Source organism: Leguminivora glycinivorella, chromosome 10 (assembly GCF_023078275.1).
Source record: "Leguminivora glycinivorella isolate SPB_JAAS2020 chromosome 10, LegGlyc_1.1, whole genome shotgun sequence".
Classification (NCBI taxonomy): domain Eukaryota; kingdom Metazoa; phylum Arthropoda; class Insecta; order Lepidoptera; family Tortricidae; genus Leguminivora; species Leguminivora glycinivorella.
In genome coordinates this window covers 4,905,456-4,926,604 of record NC_062980.1, presented here as the reverse complement: position 1 = coordinate 4,926,604, position 21,149 = coordinate 4,905,456, and the positions used below count along the sequence as shown (strand labels likewise).

Below are 21,149 nucleotides of genomic sequence, written 5' to 3'. Positions count from 1 at the left end.
ATAAATTATCAGAACATACAGATAGAACATGTAAATACAGCTACTTTATTAGGATTAGACTTAGACAGTAATATGACCTGGAAATCTCACATTCAGAAACTATCGAAAAAGTTGTCTTCTTTTATTTATGCACTTCACCATCTGAAACGAGCCACGGACTTCGAAACTGCCCTTACTGCATACTACGCATATGCATACTCTAGGTTATCCTACGGTCTCGTATTGTGGGGAAATAGTTGTGAAATTGAAAATATTTTCCTTCTACAAAAGAAATGCATCAGAATACTAGTAAATATAGACCAACTCGACTCCTGCAAACCATATTTCATTAAACACCAGATACTCACTCTTGCCTCGATGTACATCTTTGAAACCAGCAAATTTGTCAGAAAACATTTCGATCTTTATTCACCACTCATTAATAATAGAAGAAACAATCGCAACCTAAACAAACTAGAATTGCCTTTCTCATCATTAAAGCTTGTTACATCTAGTCCTCATTTTATGTGCATAAAAATTTATAATCACCTTCCGAATTCTATAAAAAGCTTAAAAAACCTCAAGTCCTTTAAAAATAAGTTAAAAATATTCCTAATTAATAAATGTTACTACAGTATTAAAGATTACTTTAACGAGACATATGATTAAGTAATGTATCAGAGTTCCTACTATTGTTAAGATATAAATATATTGTTAAACATTATATTTAAGTTAGATGTAAGTATTAGATTTGCTATGTCCTTACAGGACGTCACACAAAACTAACCACACATTATATGTAACACCTTTATATCTGGTTTGTGACATGCAATAAACGATTCTATTCTACTGTACCTATGTTCAACAAATAAAATGATTGATTGATTGATTGATTACTACCCAGGGAGAAACTGGTAATAAGTACGTTTTGTATGAAAAAGCAATTTTCCACACGGATCCTCCTCTTTCGTTTTAATTCCGCGGCCTTGAGTCATCACGTTTCTCCCAACTAGCCATTTTAGATAGACCTGCAGTGCTGTCTGTCAATACTCTTATATTTGCGAAATATAAAAATGTTCTACGGGTTGAAAAATAGACGAAAATTTGATGGTTATCATAGTGAACCTTGTTTGGCCTCAAATAAACCAAATTTCAATCAAAAATATAGATTTTGAAACAAGTTTTTAGTAAATTCTTTTACTATCACCAGAGCTCAAGTAGTATTTTGTGTCTGGACCTGACTCATTCACTACCGGTTCGTCTGGTCAATATGTGATCATAAATATTTGTTTATAAGGATATGTGCTCGTTGTATTTGATTACTACCGTTATTATAACACTTATGACTAAATTTTTATGTAATTTGAGTAATCCTAGCTTTTTTTTTGTCGGAGTGGGGAATGCGTTACGCACCGTCCCCCCAGCCGCGGGAAGGCCTTGATGGGGTGGGACTCCCTCCTTCGGCCCCCCTCTCTTGTCGAGAGGGAGGGAAAGAGGTTTACCCACTAAACCCCACTCCGGCGTTTCGCCCTCTGTGCCGTTCGATAGGGCGTCATGGGATCATCGGCTCTCCTCTGTCCACCATGGCGCCCTCCGGCAGCCCCAAATTGTTTCAGGGCATCCGCACAAGGGAGGGAGGGATCAGAAACGCTTGATCCCTCCCTCGACGGGGTTAGTGGGGCCGGTGCAATGCGGGTCCCGTACCCGCTGGCCCCACTAAGGGTCGTGGCGCAAGAACGCTCGTCGCCTTCGACCCTGCCGTCTTCGTCGGAGAGGCAGCGCGTCAGCCGCAGCTTCGCGCTCTCTCTCCGCCGCCTCCTTCTGTGACATGACGTCTTCACAGAAGGAGGCCACCGCATCCCATCTTCTCTCGCTGCTCAGCATCGCCGCTATGACGCTGTGCAGCGAGAGGTCCAAGCTGTAATTTACATGCATAATTAATAAGGGTGATTGACACAAAATTTCACTTTCACAATGCTTTAAAAAGTAAATTTTGGAAACTAATAATGTCACCTAGTTCAAATCATGAAACTAAATCTAACTTAGCTCCGCTTCTCGCCCCCATGTAGGCCATGTACCTATTACTGTTCTGGAGATTAAAATTTGGAATCCTTTGCTTGCTCGGACAGTTACGTGAGTAAAACAGTAGATATATTTATTATGTAACTTCAACAGTCCGCAATGTAACTAAAATTGTATGTTATGAGTTCACGCGCCGCCGTCTAAATGGGCCGTCTAAACTCCAAAATTATTGACATTGCTGGAGATTTGAGCTTACTCTTCGTGACATAGGCTATCTCATGTCTTCTCGGACATACCCCGTCAGAATTCAGTATGTTATGTGTCAATAAGTGTCCAGTAAAATGATTCAATTGATCGTAATGTACGTAGGCCTAGCGGATATGTGTTTGAGTGGGTGCTACTCCGAATTAAGCTAGGAATAAATTATGGGTCGCGTTCGTGGACGCGCCTCCACTGCCGCGATCTAGACAATGCAAATACACAGAACTGTGTAAACTACCGGACGCAGGTCGTGGACGTGGCCTTGAGCGCAGTGTCCCGACGTCATCTGGCGAGCTGGAACTTGGAAGTTTTATGACTGCACAGTTATCGGTCGAGGTCACCAGCCGCGTCCGTGGACGCATCCGCCTAGTGTATTCCTTTATCCTACTGTTTGTATTATTTGTATGAGCTTATTTGTCAAACTTAAATCAGTCATAGAATATTTATTGCAAATAAATAAGATTTAATATGGTGTGAATGGCTTGCAATAAGTATGCTACGATTAATAATGTGATTCATTAGTTAGGAGATCCGCTACGAGGTCAGGTTTTTTCAGGCTTACCCACTAGATTTCATGACGTTACTTGTCTATGCTTTATTTTATCATCATCTCCTCCTAGCCGTTTTCGGCTACGGCGACTGCGTTTTAGGGATGAGAGCGTCGCTGGTGTACTCTCAGGTGACTGACGTAGCCAATTTTTGGTACGAATGTGCGACCACACTCGCGGCAGGTCAAGACCCCTTCGACATAATTGTAGGTAATGGCCACAGGTGGTCTGGCTTTTAGCTCGTCGCGCTTAGCGTCGAGTTCTGTGTGCCTTTTAGCTTCAAATTGACGTACCTATGTCTGCATGGTATGCCTTCATTACTTATTTTATAGTTTTATAGTAATGGTGTATATCTGCTTTCTGTATAAGCTTCCTTACTCAATCATGTATCAGCATAACATTTTTCTTCTAGGAAATATATCCATACTTAATATTATAAATGGGAAAGTGTGTGTGTCTGTTTGTTTGTCCGTCTTTCACGGCAAAACGGAGCGACGAATTTATGTGATTTTGAAGTGGTGATAGTTGAAGGAATGTAGAGTAACATAGGCTACTTTTTATGTGTCTAACCCGTTATTTTCCTAAAATAGGAGAACGAAGTTTGTATGGAGAATTCCGCCATTTTCGAATTAAACGCGAGCGAAGCCGCGGGCTAATGCTAGTAGTGTATATTACGACGACATGCTTAGGGTCGGTTGCATCAAACCGTCTGTGACCGTTAAAGCGTTCGTAAAATTTTATAGTATGGGAAGTTCCATAGACGTCTGCTGCGTGACGATGATGTGTCTGTCAAATGTGGTTGATGCAACTGGCCCTTAGTCGTGCATGCTTAAGGGCCGATTTTTCAATCCCCAGTTAAACAGTCAGGTACCTTTTATTCTATAGGTAGCGGTAAGAAGACTTATACATATTAATATTGAATCATGAAATAAAACTATGGAAACGGATTAAATCGCATATAATGCATTTACAATTCATCCGCACGTTTCATTATACGCAATTTAATCCGTTTCCATAGTTTTATTTCATACTAATACATAAGTTAGTAAACTTACCTACGTGTATCTATATGTAAAATGTCTTCAACTCTCTGCAAACGCAAAGGAGATTCCGTAAATAAATACTCGGGGAATACCTCATGACGAGGTGTGAAATGATTGATTCATAATCTACTTATTAAGTTTGCGTTGGCTAGACCCGTGAGAATTTCATCAACCTTACTTAAGATGGAATCATTAATAAACTTGATGAACCAGTTCTTATCCGAAGCTATTCGCCTCTAGCTTGCCAGTATAAGGTGCCCTTTGAAGAGTACTAGCATAAAGAAAAGTTTATCAAATTTGACAAAAGATGGCGTTGTAATGAGAGCGCTGATTTTTACATCGCGCTAAAAATTTTTTTTATTAGAGTTAGGGGGATTATGAGGGTTATATTCTAATTTTTGATGATGATCTCTGGCATAAACAGTGTGTCCGTTGAGAAAGGCGGGAAATGCGAAGGGTTGTCTTTTCACAGAATATTCGAAATAGTACTTCTGGATGAGACTAACCTTAGGACTGGGATAATACGAATAAAGGGAATATACTCATCAGTGGGCAATTAAAGACTGACCCCCTTATTTATAAACGTACTCTAAAGTTATCAAGCCGATAAAGTTCGTTTGTCTCTTTCCGACGTGGGTATTTGTGTGATAGAAAAGGACAAACGAGCTTTATTGGCTTGATAACTTTAGAGAACGTTTATGAATAAAGGGGTAAATTGATGACGGTGATGAGAACATTTTGAATTTTGCTCATCTTTTTAGGGTTCCGTAGTCAACTAGGAACCCTTATAGTTTCACCATGTCTGTCTGTCCGTCCGTCCGTCCATCCGTCCGTCCGTGGATAATCTCAGCGACCATGCACTAGAAAGCTGAAATTTGGTACCAATATGAATATCAATCACGCCGACAAAGTGGTAAAATAAAAAGTGGAAAAAAATGTTTTGTTAGGGTACCTACATGTAAAGTGGGGACGATTTTTTTTTTATTAGAACCCATACGTGTGATATTGTTTGATAGGTATTTGAATAGGGGTTTACTAAAATCGTTTTTTGATTATATTAATATTTTCGGAAATAATCCCTCCTGAAGGAAAAAAAGAGTGTCCCCCCCCCCTCTAACTTTTGAACCATATGTTTAAAAAATATGAAAAAAATCATAAAAGTAGAAATATATAAAAACTTTCTAGGAAAATTATTTTGAACTTGATAGGTTCAGTAGTTTTTGAGAAAAATACGGGAAACTACGGAACCCTACACTGAGCGTAACCCGACACGCTCTTGGCCGGTTTTTCTGACTAATTAGTCGTGCCAGTAATCGAAGTACCCAGGGGTTGCACAGCAGTTATACTGGATGACTTGCAGCGATATATGTAGGTAATAATGAATCACAGTCTCGTAGGATTTACTCACAGCACAGATCGTAATCACCGGTCGCATGCCAAAACCACTTCTGTCGGCACGCGTGCTCAATTTAATACGGGAATCCCGCACTTAAGATATTATTGCTTCTCGTGAGTAAACTTGTAAGTGCTGCAGGTATGTGGAGGAAGTGTGAAGGGTTTTTCTTAAATATGTTCGGTATTCTTGTGTTAATAGACCGGTTTTACTGCTCCGTAATCCGTAGTGCGTCCGTAGTAGCTGCTTGTAATATCATTTAAACTAGTAAGAACTAAAACAATAACATGAAAACTAAAATTAAACCTATAAATAAAATTAAACTTATAAATAAAACTAAATAACAAACTAAAACTTACCTACAAAAAGGTCCCAATTATAACGAGAAAACCCCTTCCAATAAGTCGGCCTGCGGCATGGACCCTGGGGTCCCCTGTGGTGTCGACCAGCCGTGCCGACAGTGCTTGTAATATAAGTTGTAAACTGTTTTAATATTTCATTTTTGTCAGACGCGACACTGTTGATACCTAGTGTCGAGTAGTGGTACTGATAACTTACCCTAGTTGACGCGTTATTGATGCATGGATCACGCTAGATGTCACCACAAAGACCTTGAATTTACTGATGTATTGGAGAATGCAAATTCGGCTACGGAGGCTACTTACTATAAATCTGGGAATAACTAGTTTGTCACTGACGTTGTTGAAAATGTAGCGGAAGAAATGTATGTCTTCATTCCGGCGTGGGAAACACAAGGCAATCTGTATCATGGTGCCGACGATATGCAAATGTATACAATTTGCCCGTCTAGCGTATGTTTAGTCACCTATAAATAGATCTTGATTTATAAGATTGTTTATGGAAGGTGTAGTATAATAGTTATTTGTTATACAAGGGGGCAAAGTTGTATTTTAACGCCGAGTGTGGAATTGAAAAACGAGCAAGTGAAAGGATTCTATAGTTGAACCACGAGCGAAGCGAGTGGTTCAAGAATAGAATCCTGAACTTGCGAGTTTTTTAACACACGAGGAGTAAAATACATTTGCACCCGAGTGTAACACAAAACTTTTCCCTCACTATAGCGAGGAAACTACAACGCAAAAAATGCGTTTATCACTGCTTCCAGTAGCTCCACAGGTGGTAAATCATCTTTATTACTAGATTAACCTACTTTTATCAATTTTAAAACAGTTAATTTGACTTTATTCAAGGTCAAATTACTTTACCCACTAGTGGATAAAATGCGTTTTTACCCGCTGGTATTAAAGGACAAAACACGTGTTTCTGAGCTAGTGAGGGGAAAATAAATTAACCAATTAGTTGTACTTTGCTAAATAAAAACTGTTTAGAGGTATAAACTATTTCAACTTTTTGTTGGGGTATTTAGACTGGAGGTACATAATGTATATGTTTTAAGAACGTGGAATGTGCATACCCACAGTGTGTGTAACATTAGTGTTACGAGTCTGTAATAAATTACCTAAATGATAGTTTCTTATCTTACATTCATTCGTTTTAGTTATATTTACAGAGCTATTTTTGGAAAAGAAAGGTTTGAAAATCCTCTTTAAAATTCCATATATTTTATCAACACAAAATATAAAAATTATTTATAATGGGTTGTGCAGTTTAAATTTGTAGGCAGAAACGGAGATATTGAACCTTGCAATGAGCTTTATGATTGTTAGTAAAGAAAACCCGACTTCCCTCTGATTGGAGTTGTAAAATGACATGTAATTTTAGTAATTACCAGTATAGTGTTACAGCAAATATGTAATTTTAAAACACTGATTTAAACTTTCACGATTATTACACATCATTATTAGGAGCACATCGCGGCTGTGAAAAATCGTCAGGTCAACAAGTCTGCCGTGGCTGAACATTTGTTAGAGTCAGGGCCAAACCACTGGATCGAACTACATGACCCTAAAGTCCTTTCCACGGAACGCCATTTCTACAGTAGAAAAGTGCGTGAAGCCATTGAAATCAAAAAACATCGCAATTTCAATCGGGACGAAGGTTTTAGGATCTCATCCACATGGAATCCTGTCATTAATAAGTGTAAGCCGAAAATAATATCGACAGTCGTTAAATCAAATATCGTCAGTGTTGTATGTCGACAGAGTAACATCCCTAGTGCGCAAACAGTTCAAGTTGATAATCAAAACCAAGTGCGGGTAGTTCGAAAAACTCGCGCGGCTGTCAGAAGGTGTTGATGTCATTTCAAGCCAGTCTTCTCCGAGACCACGGGGACAACGCCGTCCTTGAAACGTTGGAGGTCAGTTTAATATGTAGTTATACGCGATTAAGTCCCGATTTTAAAAATAATGATATGTAATTTTATTCAAAGCCCTGCAGCGTCCAAAATACTTCGCGGGATTCCCAAAATTAAAATTACCCGGTTTCAATGTAAATTTATTAAACCAGTTTTGCCTATAGAGATTTAATACAATGCACACAAAAAATGTTGATACCGTTTTGTATTTATTTATCTCTCTTCCTTATTCTTGCACCTGGGAGAGTTAGGTTTCGTTACTATTAAGTAAGTAAAGTAAGTTAAGTTCAACGAATACTCCCGGTATTTCCTAATGCTGATACAGTACCTGCCAGTACTTTTTAGGTTCCAACTAAAAAGTACTGGCAGGGCCAAAAGCTGATCGATGGCATTACAGTACTATTATTTAATCATAGTATGGTCAGTTTCCCGTGGTCGTAATGGAATGAGAGCTCGACAAAAAACAAATAAAGTAATAAAAACATGGTGTAGGTATATATCCCAATCAATATGTCTAATAGGTATTCTGTACCTGCCAGTACTTTTTAGATTCAAACTTAAAAGTACTGGCAGGGTGAAAAGCTGATCGATGGCATTACAGTACTATGATTTAATCATAGTATGGTCAGTTGCCCGTGGTCGTAATGGAATGAGAGCTCAACAAAAAACAAATAATAAGCATAATCATAGGTAAATAATAATCATAGGTAAGCGTGCTCCACCGTAGACCGCATCATCACTTACCATCAGGTGCGATCGTGGTCAAACGTCTACCTATTCATACTAAAAAAAAAAAAAAAAAAACGGTGTGCATATCCCAATCAATATGTCTAATAGGTATTCTAAATGTTATTACCGGACAAAACGTGACCTCAAGATTTTGCGTAGGAAACTTGCTTTAATGTCATTGCCTAAATATAAATACCTATGTCTTAAAAGAATCGTGCGCCGGATTCTATGTGTAGGCGTTTAAAATAAGAACATAAATGTGTAAAAGTTTGCATTTCGATATTTGTTACTTATCATGCAAAAATAACCGATAAACAGTTACTTTAACAGCCAGTTTGTAACCGGAATTAATATGACTACTGGTAGTTTTAAGATATATTGATTTGACTATTGTTATTGTCTGTAGATTGTGCCCAGAATTTAAATTTACTGTGAATTGCAAAGAAGGGTTTCGTATGCTCTGAAAGTTGGACTTGGCTATACTTACTTGACGGTGGCAGGTCACAGATTTGGTCCATAATGTAAAATATTTAAATTTTGGGATTAGTTGTCAAAGCGGACCCCAGGCTCACATGGAGGATGATAATAAAATATTTAAATTTATTACCCAGTATAGAACAAAAATCCCAACTAGTGTTATGAGATACAGCTAACCCACTTGCCCTTGTTTTTTATAATATTTAAATGAAAATGGTTACCTTGTTTCAGTTATAAGACAACGTTCTTTATAAACGGAACAGTGAAAATTCCGGACATCAAGAGCAACGATGGACCAAACTATGCAAAGGATTGGAAAACCTGTTTGGACAAGCTGAGGCGATTTCAGTATGGCTTCAGGAGTGTAATAAGGTAAGTACTGGCACCTTTGCTCACGAAACGAAACGCTAGTAGATATCTATATCTATCGCTCTTGCATATTGGCGTGACAGAGCCAGACTGCCTTTCGCGGCGTTTCGTTTTCGTTTTGCGTCGTAGAAATGCCATTCGGCTACGGGGCCTGGTGCCGTAGCCAGACTACCTTCCGCGGCAGCGTTTTCGTTTCGCGTCGCAGAAATGCCATTCGGCTACGGCATCTGTTGTGCCAATACGCAAGAGCGATAGAGGTAGCTAGCTACGAAAGCGATAATGATCGTTTGTGCATTTAGTCACCAATGCTGTTCAGATTTAACGACTCTTAATGATGGTTAATCTTCTGTTAAGATCTATTCTTACGGGTAGATGTTTGCTATAACGCCACCCTAAGGCGGTTAAGAATTGAGGAAAGGCATGGATAAATTCGCACACATCCAGCAGGCCTCCGTGGCGCAGTTGGAAGCGGGATGGACTGGCAAGGCCAGAGGTCGCAGGTTCGAGTCCTGCCGGAGGAGTGAATTTTTCCATTTTTTCTTTAATTTAAAAATATGACTCTTAATGGTTTTGATACGACCTTAAACATCTCTGACATTGAATTGTACTCGCGAAAGTAAAAGTAGCGCGTGAGGTCCACACCAATGTCATTCTAAAACCAATCCAAAATTATTAAACATCCGAATCTAATAAACTAAAAAAGTTTTTTTAGCAAAGATGTCTTTATTGGCACAAGCTTTTATCACCGACTGTATTTTTCTTTCAACAGTCATCTACTGTTCTCCGAGACATTTCTAAAAACCCCTTACTCGATGGGGATACGACATTTCATTACGAGTTCCTATGGCCAACTTTCTGCTCGATCATCATATAAGCTCCATGATACCATAATATTGCATTGTCACGTGATTTACACATATGTGCAAAGTTTCAGATCAAGTGGTTAAAAAAAAACGGTTAATTCTTTTTTTTTTTAAGGACATCAGTGCAGCACGAAGTGTGGACAGCCCGTCGCACCCTCGGCGTCGGCGTCGGGATATTCGTGGCGCTGCTGATCGCGACGCCTGTGCTTATACTGCTGCTACGGAACACTATCACCACCATGCAGGTATGTCAATTGTTTTTCACCACACCAACTGATAAAGGCTTACTGAAAACAAATAGCAAAATTGTATTTTATCCACAAGAGTGCAAAGTAATTTCATACAAATTTTAACTTGATCTCTTGAGCTGGCTGGTAGAAATTACCTATAAAGGAAGATTTTGAATTATAAATATTGAACAAATTGATAGATTTGATTTAGTTTTGATGTTTTATAGTCAGTATTTTGTTCGTGTTGGTGTGGTGAAAAATGTTGTGTTTCACTCGGCGGCAAAGTTTGTTTAACCTTCGTGCCTTGAAACCCTCGCAACGCTCAAGATTCCACTTTTTGAACCCCTCGCTATGCTCGCGGTTCAATATTGGAATCTTTCGCTTGCTCGGGCTTCAATATTGGCACGTGCGGTTAAACAACAACTTTGCCCCCTTGTAAAACAAATAACTATTTTAAACCAAGGAGCCTGCCTAGCCACAGATTATTAATAAATAATAAGTTAACAGGCCTCGTAGTCGAATCGCATTTCTGCGACGCGAAACGAAATCGAAATGCCGCAGAAAGGTAGTTTGGCTCTGTCACGCCAATATGCAAGAGCGATAGAGATAGATAGCTACGAAAGATATACTATCGTGAGCGTTTCGTGAGCGTTTGTGCATTCGGCTACGCACACAGATCCTTCACTTGCCCGTAAAACGACGATAACTAATAAGTTACTACATCAAAAAATACTGTTTCAAAAATAGACTGGACAATTATATCAGAACTTTGAAAAGTGCAAAATAAACACAAGTGCAGTGATATACTTACACGTATCAGCTCGAAGAGCTGCTAGTGTATTAAATAAATAATAATAAGAGTCTCGACCAACATCTTAAGAAGTTAAGAGACTCTCGCTAGGTGGCTGGATCAAGGGCCAGATGCAGAAGGCGGTGACCTTGGACACGGCGCGGATAGTCCGACGGTTCCTCTCTCTGCGGCCCTAACCACCGGCAGCTTGGGCCCTGCCCCGCTGCTGGCGGCACCCTAGGTTAGGTTTTTTATAATATGTTTATATGTTTTTATATTGTTTTGTAAATGTTTTTATATTTAATTTTTATATACATATTGTAAAACACCTAACCTAAGAGAGAAAATAAATACTGAGAATAATAATAAAATTCAGAAGAATAGTAGGTACGTGCCACGCGACTATCTAGGCGGGCGCGTGGCGCCCTTCGGCCACTGTTACCTCGAGGCAACTGCTAGCGGGTAGGTACTTAACGAGCGACCGCGAGCGAGTGATGTTGGCCTTTCCTAGCTGCCAAAGCGCTCATAAATATCGGAGCACGCACATTGTCAAGATGTTAGTGTGTGTTCCGATGTTTGTGAGAGCTTTGGTATTTCCGATATATCTGATGGCGACTATACCTAGTCAGAGACGTGATCAAAGCATGCTTTTGAGTACAAAAAATATTTTTTTCAGTAGAGATGGTGTTTTTTTTACGCACTAGTGCGAGAAGTGGTTCATTATATGCCAGGTCGATACTTCGGAGGCTCATCTGTACTGAAAAACGTCGTACGATACACGTGCGAAAAGGATATTCGTAACTCGTGTCGATTTAAAACACTCCCTTCAGTCGTGTTTTAATCTATCACCGCTCGTTTCGAACTTCCTTTTTTACGCACTTGTATCGTAATGTACTATTAAACCAGCGATATTTTTTATTTTATCAATTTACGGGCTTGAAAATCAGTTAAAATCTGTTACATCATTCATTTTCTTTGAGGTCGTTTGACGTAGAGAAAACGATTATTCCTTATTTGATTTAGCATTGACACTTATATGTGTGCCCTTTAGTTCATAATTTCGTAATATTCAGTACCTATGTACAATTTCGAAATACTTAAATAAAATCTTCGTAGTTGTAATGACGCAAGTACCTATTTTTATTACTTGGCTGTAATACGCATTTACACACTAGTATTCCTTGTAACAGTTTTATGGAAATTATCATAATGTAAAAACTGATTCGTTGGTTTTCCTTATTTGGCATTAAACGTAGTAAAATGATAGAATGAATAAAAGCGGGTTTTGATACAAATAATTATATGCTGGTATATCATAAACTTATAACTTATAACTATAGATTAATAGGGAACTTGACTGTACTTAAAATAATAGTTATTTGTTATACAAGGGGGCAAAGTTGTATTTTAACGCCGAGTGTGAAATTGAAAAATGAGCAAGCGAAAGGATTCTATAGTGGAACCACAAGCGAAGCGAGTGGTTCGAGAATAGAATCCTGAACTTGCGAGTTTTTTTAACACACGAGAAGTAAAATACATTTGCACCCGAGTGTAACACAAAACTTTTCTTTTCCCCTCACTATAGCGAGGAAACTACAAAGCAAAACATGCGTTTATCACTGCTTCCAGTAGTTCCACAGGTGGTAAATCATCTTTATTACTAGATTCACCTACTTTTATCTATTTTAAAGCAGTTAATTTGACTTTATTCAAGGTCAAATTACTTTACACACTAGTGGATAAAATGCGTTTTTACGTTACGTTACGTTTCCGAGCTAGTGAGGGGAAAAATATTTTATACCATGCACGAAATAAAGCATCAGAGTATAAGTAATTTATTCAAAACTAATTAATTAATTACAACATAATAAAAACTTACAACTAAACACTGATACTAAAAATCTTACAAATAAAAACTTATACCTACTACTTATCTACAAATAAAAAAATTGGCTCAAATCGTCGCCAGTGGGTAAGGTGCCAGAAGGCTGGCCGCATTGCCCCGCTGGATAGCTATACTTATCCGCTGAGCGAAATACTGGCCAGCCCTCTGGTCACCAGATGCGTCTATGAGGCGCTTGGACAGCTCCTCATAGAGGCGACGCGCACTAGGCCCCCAAGGCCCCAAGGTTTCAACCCCAAACGCCGCAAATATGTAGCTACTGCCGAGGTTGGCATACTTGCGACGTTTGAGGTCTTCAGCCGAGGATGCAGCCGCACCAGCACCAACTTCAGTGCTTGGAATATGGGACGGAGCTAGGGTGTCTACACATGTAACATCCCAGACGAGCGGCCGACCCATACTCCAAGGCACCAGCGTCATTCCATCAGGCCGCTAAATAAGCATCAGATAAATATAAGAAAAACGTGGATGGAATATGGGACGGAGCTAGGGTATCTACACATGTAGCATCCCAGACGAGCTTCTGACCCATACTCCAAGGCACCAGCGTCATCCCATCAGGCCGTTAAATAAGCATCAGATAAATATAAGAAAAACGTGGATAGAAGTTTTTTTTAAATCCAATTTCTATTTTATAAGTCAGGTAGAAATATAATATATTTGTCGCTTGTATTATGTATAAAAAGTAACTGAGTTGACCGTGACGTCACTCAATTCGATTTCATATTAATTTCATATTTAGCAAGACGTTGAAATTCGTTTTGACAGTTCTTAAAAAGAAGCTGATTTGACTAGGAGGCAAGTAGTCTATAATTAGTTTTCATGTCAAATCTTTATGACGTTTGTAGTGACGTTAATAAAAGGGCAATAATTAATTTTACTTTTATACGAAATTACAATTTTTCAATTACTTTTATGGTTATTGCTTATTAAGTCACTCCATGGCAAATTTCTAGGATTTATATTTTTACGACTATTTTTATCGGGTAAGTAATACGAGATATAAGAACGTATCGTATATTACTTATAAAATATACGCTCACTTTGTATAAGCTTGTTCAGCATAACGTTCACTGGTTATAATGCTCAAAATCGATAATAGCAAATCATCTAATTTCGAAGTGGATAATGCTTATTCTCTATAATATCAGTGTATATAAAGATTAATGTATATAACGTTAAGGATACCTAATATTTATAACATATATTAATCAATTATTCTAACATCAAAAGGAGTAATGTTCATAATATCTAAGATCTATGTTTATAACGTTTGGGATACCTATTATTAATAACATATATTTTTCAATTAATCTAACATCAAAAGGCGTAATGTTCATTCTGTGTGTAAGATTTTAAATGCATAATAACCTAACCTAACCCACTTTCTTAGCAACAGTTTTGTATGGGGGTCGCAGATCTAACCTAACTTAAACCTACTTTCTTAGCAACAGTTTTGTGTGGGGGTCGCAGTTCTAACCTAACCTAAACCTACTCTCTTAGCAACAGTTTTGTATGGGGGTCGCAGTTCTAACCTAACCTAAACTAAACCTACTTTCTTAGCAACAGTTTTATGTGGGGGTCCCAGTTCTAACCTAACCTAAACCTACTCTCTTAGCAACAGTTTTGTATGGGGGTCGCAGTTCTAACCTAACCTAAACCTACTTTCTTAGCAACAGTTTTGTGTGGGGGTCGCAGTTCTAACCTAACCTAAACCTACTCTCTTAGCAACAGTTTTGTATGGGGGTCGCAGTTCTAACCTTTTTTTTTTTTTTTTTTTTTTTTTTTTTTTTTTTTTGACGCAGGGGAATGCATTTACGCATCTCACCCCGGGCTGAGGAGGCCCATTAGGGGGTGGTATGTGGGACTCCCTCCTCCCATGTCCCCCCTCTGCTAGTCAGAGGGAGGGGGAGGAGAATACCCACTAAACCCCTGCGGCGTTTCCGTCCAAGCCGTTATTGGGGGTGCAATGAGCTCGCTAGCACGTCATCACGGCACCCCCCGGCAGTCCTGGCCCGGTTAGGGAACCGGGACTTCACACCATTTGTGTAGGGAGAGTCAGCAAACGCATAACTGGACTCTCCCCCTTCCCAAGTAGGCCTTGTTATGCGGGTCCTCTACCCGCGGCTCTACTGGGGCATGACACGGTTTACGTTAGCAAACCGCCTGCGCCTTCTGCCTATTCTTCTGCGGCGGTTTGGAAGCGCATTGGGGTCTTCCTCACGCTCTCGCTCATCAGCCTCTTTCTGCAACATAACTGTATTGCAGAAGAGGTCCACTGCATCCCAGGATCTCTCGCTGCTCAGCATGGCCGCCACGACACTGTGCAGCGAGAGATCATTCGTCCCAATAATAGCCACCAACGCATTCCTCTCCACGACCCAGCGGTTACAGTTCATCAATGTATGCTGGGCCGTGTCGTCCGCCTCACCGCACTGATGACAGACCGGGGTGGGCTCCCGACCAATCATGTGTAGGTAATGACCGAAACACCCGTGTCCGGTCAACACCTGCACTAGTCTGAACCCCACTCTGCCATGAGTGCGGTCCAACCATCCGTCAAATGACGGGAGAACCGCCCCTATTGTCCAGGTCCCATAGAGGCAGCTCTCCAGGTCTACTTTCCACCGCTCCCTAAGCCTTTCCAGCGCGAGTCTGCGCTCGTTTCTGACTTCCTCAGGAGCAGGAAAACTCCTGTCTCCCTGCTCCTGATCCTTCTCATATGCATTTCTGCTAGTACCCCAGCATCTAGTTCCCAGGGGGAGGTGCCCGCCAATACACATGCCGCCGCCCATCCCACTGTCACGTACGCTCTGCATACGCGTATGGCTATGACTCTTTGGGGCCTCCGTAATAGGGCCTTATTTTCACCATTCAGCTTATCGGCCCAAATCGGGGCCCCATGGAGCGCCATGGATCGAGCCACTCCAGCGTATAGGCGTCGACATGCGTGGGAGGGACCTCCCACATTCGGCAACAATCGACCCATCTCCGAAGCTGCAGCCACTATTCGGGGAGCAATTTGACGGAAGTGCTCCCCAAACTTCCATTTCCCGTCCAGTACGAGGCCAAGGTATTTTATATAGGGCGCCACCTGTATCCTCTCATTGCACACTTTGAGGGAGGTACCCGCAGGCACCCTCCATCCTCTCTTCCCGAAGACTATTCCCTCAGTTTTCGAAAGCGCGACCTTCAGTCCCAGGAGGCGGATTCTGAGGACTATCAGGTCCGCCGCCACTTCAGCCCTCCGCAGTGCCTCTCTTAATTCTTTGCCCCGAATGGCCACCATTGTGTCATCTGCATAACACATAAGGGCCATCCGGGGGAGCAACTCTGCTCGAATGGCCCAGTCAAAACCGATGTTCCACAACAGGGGTCCAAGCACCGACCCCTGGGGAACACCGCAGGCCATCCGCCTCTCTAGCCGTCCATTAGGGGTGTCGCAGACCACAACCCTGTCTGTCAGGTAATGGTCTATGACCCGCCTCAGGTATGGGGGCATCTCATGGTACTTGAGAGCCTCACGAATCACCGAGTACGGGAGGGTACCAAACGCATTGGCAATGTCCAAGGACACCGCAATGGCTCCCTCCCCTCTCTTCTGAGCATCCTCACAGAAGGCCCTCAGTGCCCCCAATGCATCCATTGTTGATCTGCCATTGCGAAAGCCATACTGGCGGTCCGACAGATTTGGTCCCGTCTCATTCATGTGCCGATTAATCCGGGAAGCTATGATGCGCTCCAGCATCTTCCCGGACTCATCCAGCAGCACCAGGGGCCTCCATCCGGATGGGGAATCCGCCGGCCTTGTCTCCTTCCGAAGGAGGCACACTGTTCCCTCCTTCCAGCACCTTGGAAACTGTCCCTCCTTGAGGCACTGGTCAAAGATGGACTTGAGGCGATCTCCGAGGAACTCCATCGCAATTGGGATTATTTTGCCGTGGATCCCATCCGGACCAGGGGCTTTTCTACAGGCCTTTATTTTATGGGCCACGTAGGCCATCTCGCCTTCTGTTACGAGGGGTACCGTGTCAGGATCAATTGGAAGCTCCTCTCGGGGAACCACCATTGCAGGCGGGTTAAAAGCTGGGGCTGCAGGAAACAATCCTTCTAGGATATTTTGGAGTGTCCCCATTTCCATCGTATCCATGGGAGCAGCCCGGCGTAGCTTTTTCCTTACAAGTTTGTAGGGCCGCCCCCATGGGTTCTCATCTAGTGAGGCCAAAAAGGCCGTGTACGCCGAATCTTTTGCTTTGGCAATGGCAAGATTCAAGGCCTTCTTGGCCTCGCCTAGCGCTACGTAATGGGTATCCAGTTCCTCCTGCGTGTGCCTCCTCCTCCGGCAGCGCGAAAATTGCCGTCGCGCCGCATTGCTTGTAACCCAGAGAGCAGCTACTTCTGGACACCACCAATACGCGGCCTTTTTCCTTTTGGGAGGCCCCACTCTTCTCATTGAGGCATCACAGGTCCTCGTGAGAGAAGCTCGGAAGCCGAGGGCCATGTTGTCTGCGCTGTCGACCTCGGGTGTTTGCCGACCCCATCTGGCCTCCACCATGGCTGCCTCTCTGGCCGCATCACGGTCCAATGAGGCCAGGCTCCATCTCGGTAGTCTCCCAGTTCTCCTTGCTGGTATGGGCTGTTGGGACTAGGGTTTGCAATCCGGATATTCGAATATCCGAATTATTCGAATATCCGCCAATATTTTTATCCGAAAATATTCGAATAATCCAAGTGAAATTATCCGGATAAACGGATAATTTCTATAAACATTATTTTTTATTTATAAGTAATATATTTAATAGATAGACGTCACTGAAACCAATTTCGATCAATTCTTAATACGGACAATGTTATTGCTAACAAGTTAACACCTATTTATCTTCAAAATCAAACTAATATTTACAAAACAAAGAAAGCATTCGTGGACAAGAAGTAAGCAGAATGCCTCACCCCACGCACTCAGTTCTTATCAAATATTCGATTAATTTGATGATTTAAAAAAACAGAAAAACGTTCAAGTATTATTTTTTAATATGAAACGTTACCCCAACCTACTTTCATTACTGCTAATAGCTAACGTGAAGTTATCTGTAAAACCGTACTTAATAAGGGAGATTTATACCTAGATTTCCTGGTCCCTTGTTTTTTTGAAATTGAAATTTAGCGCCTCACTCCGAATTTAGCTGTTATCAGTTCCATGGCAATTTAGTACGCCAGAATTCCCTCCACTTCACTTAGAAATATAAGGCATTTTCCTTTTAAGTCCTTAGTTACATTCATACACAAAAATCGGTCTAATTATTACTTATACTTTGAAATCTTAGTCGATCTACTGATCAGCTTGGAAACTAAAACCCATCAAATTGCTGCCGAGCAATTTGAGGCGTTTTGGATTTGAATATTTAAATAAGTTCGCCTTTGTACCTCCTCCTTCTTCATTTTTTTAAATTTTATGTCTTGTATATTTTATGTTGGTGGTACAATACTTATTTATCGCCTCTCCCCTTCCATTGGTACTTTGGTACCAGCCACTGTGCAACTAAGGTCTAAAATGATCCACACCTGGATAGGAAGTGTCTTTGACTAATTGGTCTTCTCTTTTTTTGGTTATTCTGTTTTGAACTTTACAACAAACTGCCAAAAGTAATAAAAACTGAGACCAACTTCAACACTTTCCGTCGCAAAGTAAAACAGCTACTACTTGACAAGACACTTTATAGCATAAAAGAATACCTAAATAATACCTATTAATGTGCCTAGCCATGTTCGTGACTTCCAATTAATTATTAGTAAATTATATATGTATATTAAATGTCTATATTAGTAAGTTATAATTCTTAGTAAATGTGAACCTAACTAAAAAAAAAAAGTTATATACCTACTTGTAAGATTGTTAGCTTTTAATGCGTACCTAGTGTACCTGCCTTGACGATCTCTTTATGTGTGCATGTTTTTGTTAGTTTTTAATTAAAAATATGTATGGATTTTGAGAAATAAATAAATCTGAATCTGAACGAGTACCTATGCTCAGTTGCTCATTCCTGTTCTAAGACCCTAACCAGGACGCTTTTGTTTAGAGCCTACGAAAAGAGTTTTCAACTTTTTATATTAAGTATCCGATCCGGTCCAAGATGGCATCTGGTACGGGCGTAGGCATTTATGCAAATGACTAGTGACTACAGTGGTAGTATCAGCATGGGCAATTATGCCACTGTCTTTTAAGCCGAGACATACGCAATAATTACCTGTGTACATAAGAATATAGTTAGACAAACCCAAGGAAAGAATATCTATATACTCAGCGACAGTCAGGCGGCACTCAAAGCCTTCACATCGCCCAGAGGTGACTCTTGACTGGTATTAAACGGCATCCAAGCTCTTAACAAGCTTGGAAGGCAAACAAGATGCAACTGGTATGGATACCGGGGCACGAAGGCTTCATTGGCAATGAAAATGCTGATGAACTTGCCAAGGCCAGGTCTGAAGACAACGTCACAAGGAACCATTAAAACGGCTATGAAGGACCATACAAAGGCTAATCGCCAAAAAGAGATGGGACACGCTGACTACACAGATTGTCGCATGTGCGGCGAAGAGGAAGAGACCGCCAGACATCTAATGTGTGAATGTCAAGGCCCTCGCCAGACAAAGAATGAAGAACTTTGGAGCAGGCTACCTAGTACCAAAGGACATCAGAGAGCTACCCATGAGCCTCATCATCCGATACGTGGAGATACTGGAGATGGTCGAGAAGCTCCTGAATAGCTGAAGGATCTTAAGATCTAAGGGGGTAATTGCACAAAAGATCCCGATGGGTCGAAGTGTATCCGGAAGGGCCCCGCAGATTTAAGATAAGATGAGTATCCGATCCGATCGAGCGAAGGACCGACTCCTATACATTCTCGAAATCATTCAAGGCGCCATCTTTGATTTTTGCCTTTGACATCCTTCCTATATCCGATATCGGAACGGATAATATGACAACGCTGTATCGCCTATAACCATCATCATATCCAATGATGTTGTCTCACGTTCCACTCTACACAAGCCATCCTCTCTACCATCCATTTCCAAGGTAAAGGTGTTGTCAGAAAAACTTCTCGTTATACCTAACACCTAACTAATCACTACTACTAACTGTGTTATATCGACAGCTCACTATCTGATTGCAAGATTCTAGTCATAGAACTAAAGATAGAGAGCTAGGTGTGTTTTAATTTCTACAGTTTGCTGATTTACGCAAAAAATAAATAAAAATGTAGGTAAATTTCGCATTATAGCGCTCATCTATCTCAGCCCTTATCAATTCCACGCTTATACGCACCTGTAACATTAATTTTGTTCCATTTAATAAATTATCCGAAATTATCCGAATTATTCGAATATTCGAATAATAAAAATTGTATTATCCGAATTATTCGAATACTAAAAATCCGTCGGATAATGCAAACTCTAGTTGGGACCGAGCTCTGGAGACCCTCATTCTGATGTATAGATGATCGGAGAGGGTCTCCGTGTCTTCTAAGACACGCCAATTTGTAATGCATGCTGACACTGTTGGGGAGGCCAATGTGATATCAACAATTGACCCCCCTTGTGCACGCACACAAGTGTCAGCTGCTCCACGGTTGACCACCTCAAGACCAATCCCTACAAGCCAGTCCAGGAGAGCCTCTCCTCTAAGATCAGTCCTAGGGGAACCCCACGCAGTGCATTTGGCGTTTAAGTCCCCCATGACTATAATGGGGGAAGGAGTCACCCCAGCTACAGCCCGCCCGAGTCTCTCCAGGTAAGCCTCAAACTCACGTAGTGGCCTATTAGGGGAGAAGTAAACGCCGATTATTATAATCTCCCCCATTTTGGCCACTACATATCCCGCGCCGCAAGAGATTTTAGAGAGTGGCAGTCCACCTATTGCCGGTACCACAATGGCTACCGAGCCATCTCGTCCGCTTTTGTCACCTACCCAGTTCGACTGTGGAGGGACAAAGTACGGCTCTGCAACAACACACGCAGCAATCTCCCACTCCGCCATACACTGGATCATAAGATCTTGTGCTCGAGGGGAGTGGTTTATGTTGCATTGCAACAACTCTAAATTTTTCATTAGAGGCATTAAAGTGCCATGGGTTGTTGCTCCGCCCTACTTTCTGCGTTCTGAATGGTTGCAGGGCCTACTCTATAGGCCTCTTTCCCTCTTACTGGTGGTGGGGAGCAAGCCTGTCCGCCCATAACATGTCCTGCCTTGAGACCAGCATGATGGCATA

General features: G+C 41.2%; 1 protein-coding gene across 1 annotated transcript in view; it reads left to right on the top strand.

Moving 5' to 3' along the window:
- LOC125230338 overlaps positions 1-21,149 on the top strand; it is a 142,238-nt gene that overhangs the window by 60,852 nt on the left and 60,237 nt on the right. Inside the window, exons 6-7 of the mRNA XM_048135470.1 lie at positions 8,959-9,099; positions 10,075-10,204. Coding sequence (XP_047991427.1) covers positions 8,959-9,099; positions 10,075-10,204 — 271 coding nt within the window. The remainder of the gene's footprint in view (positions 1-8,958; positions 9,100-10,074; positions 10,205-21,149) is intronic.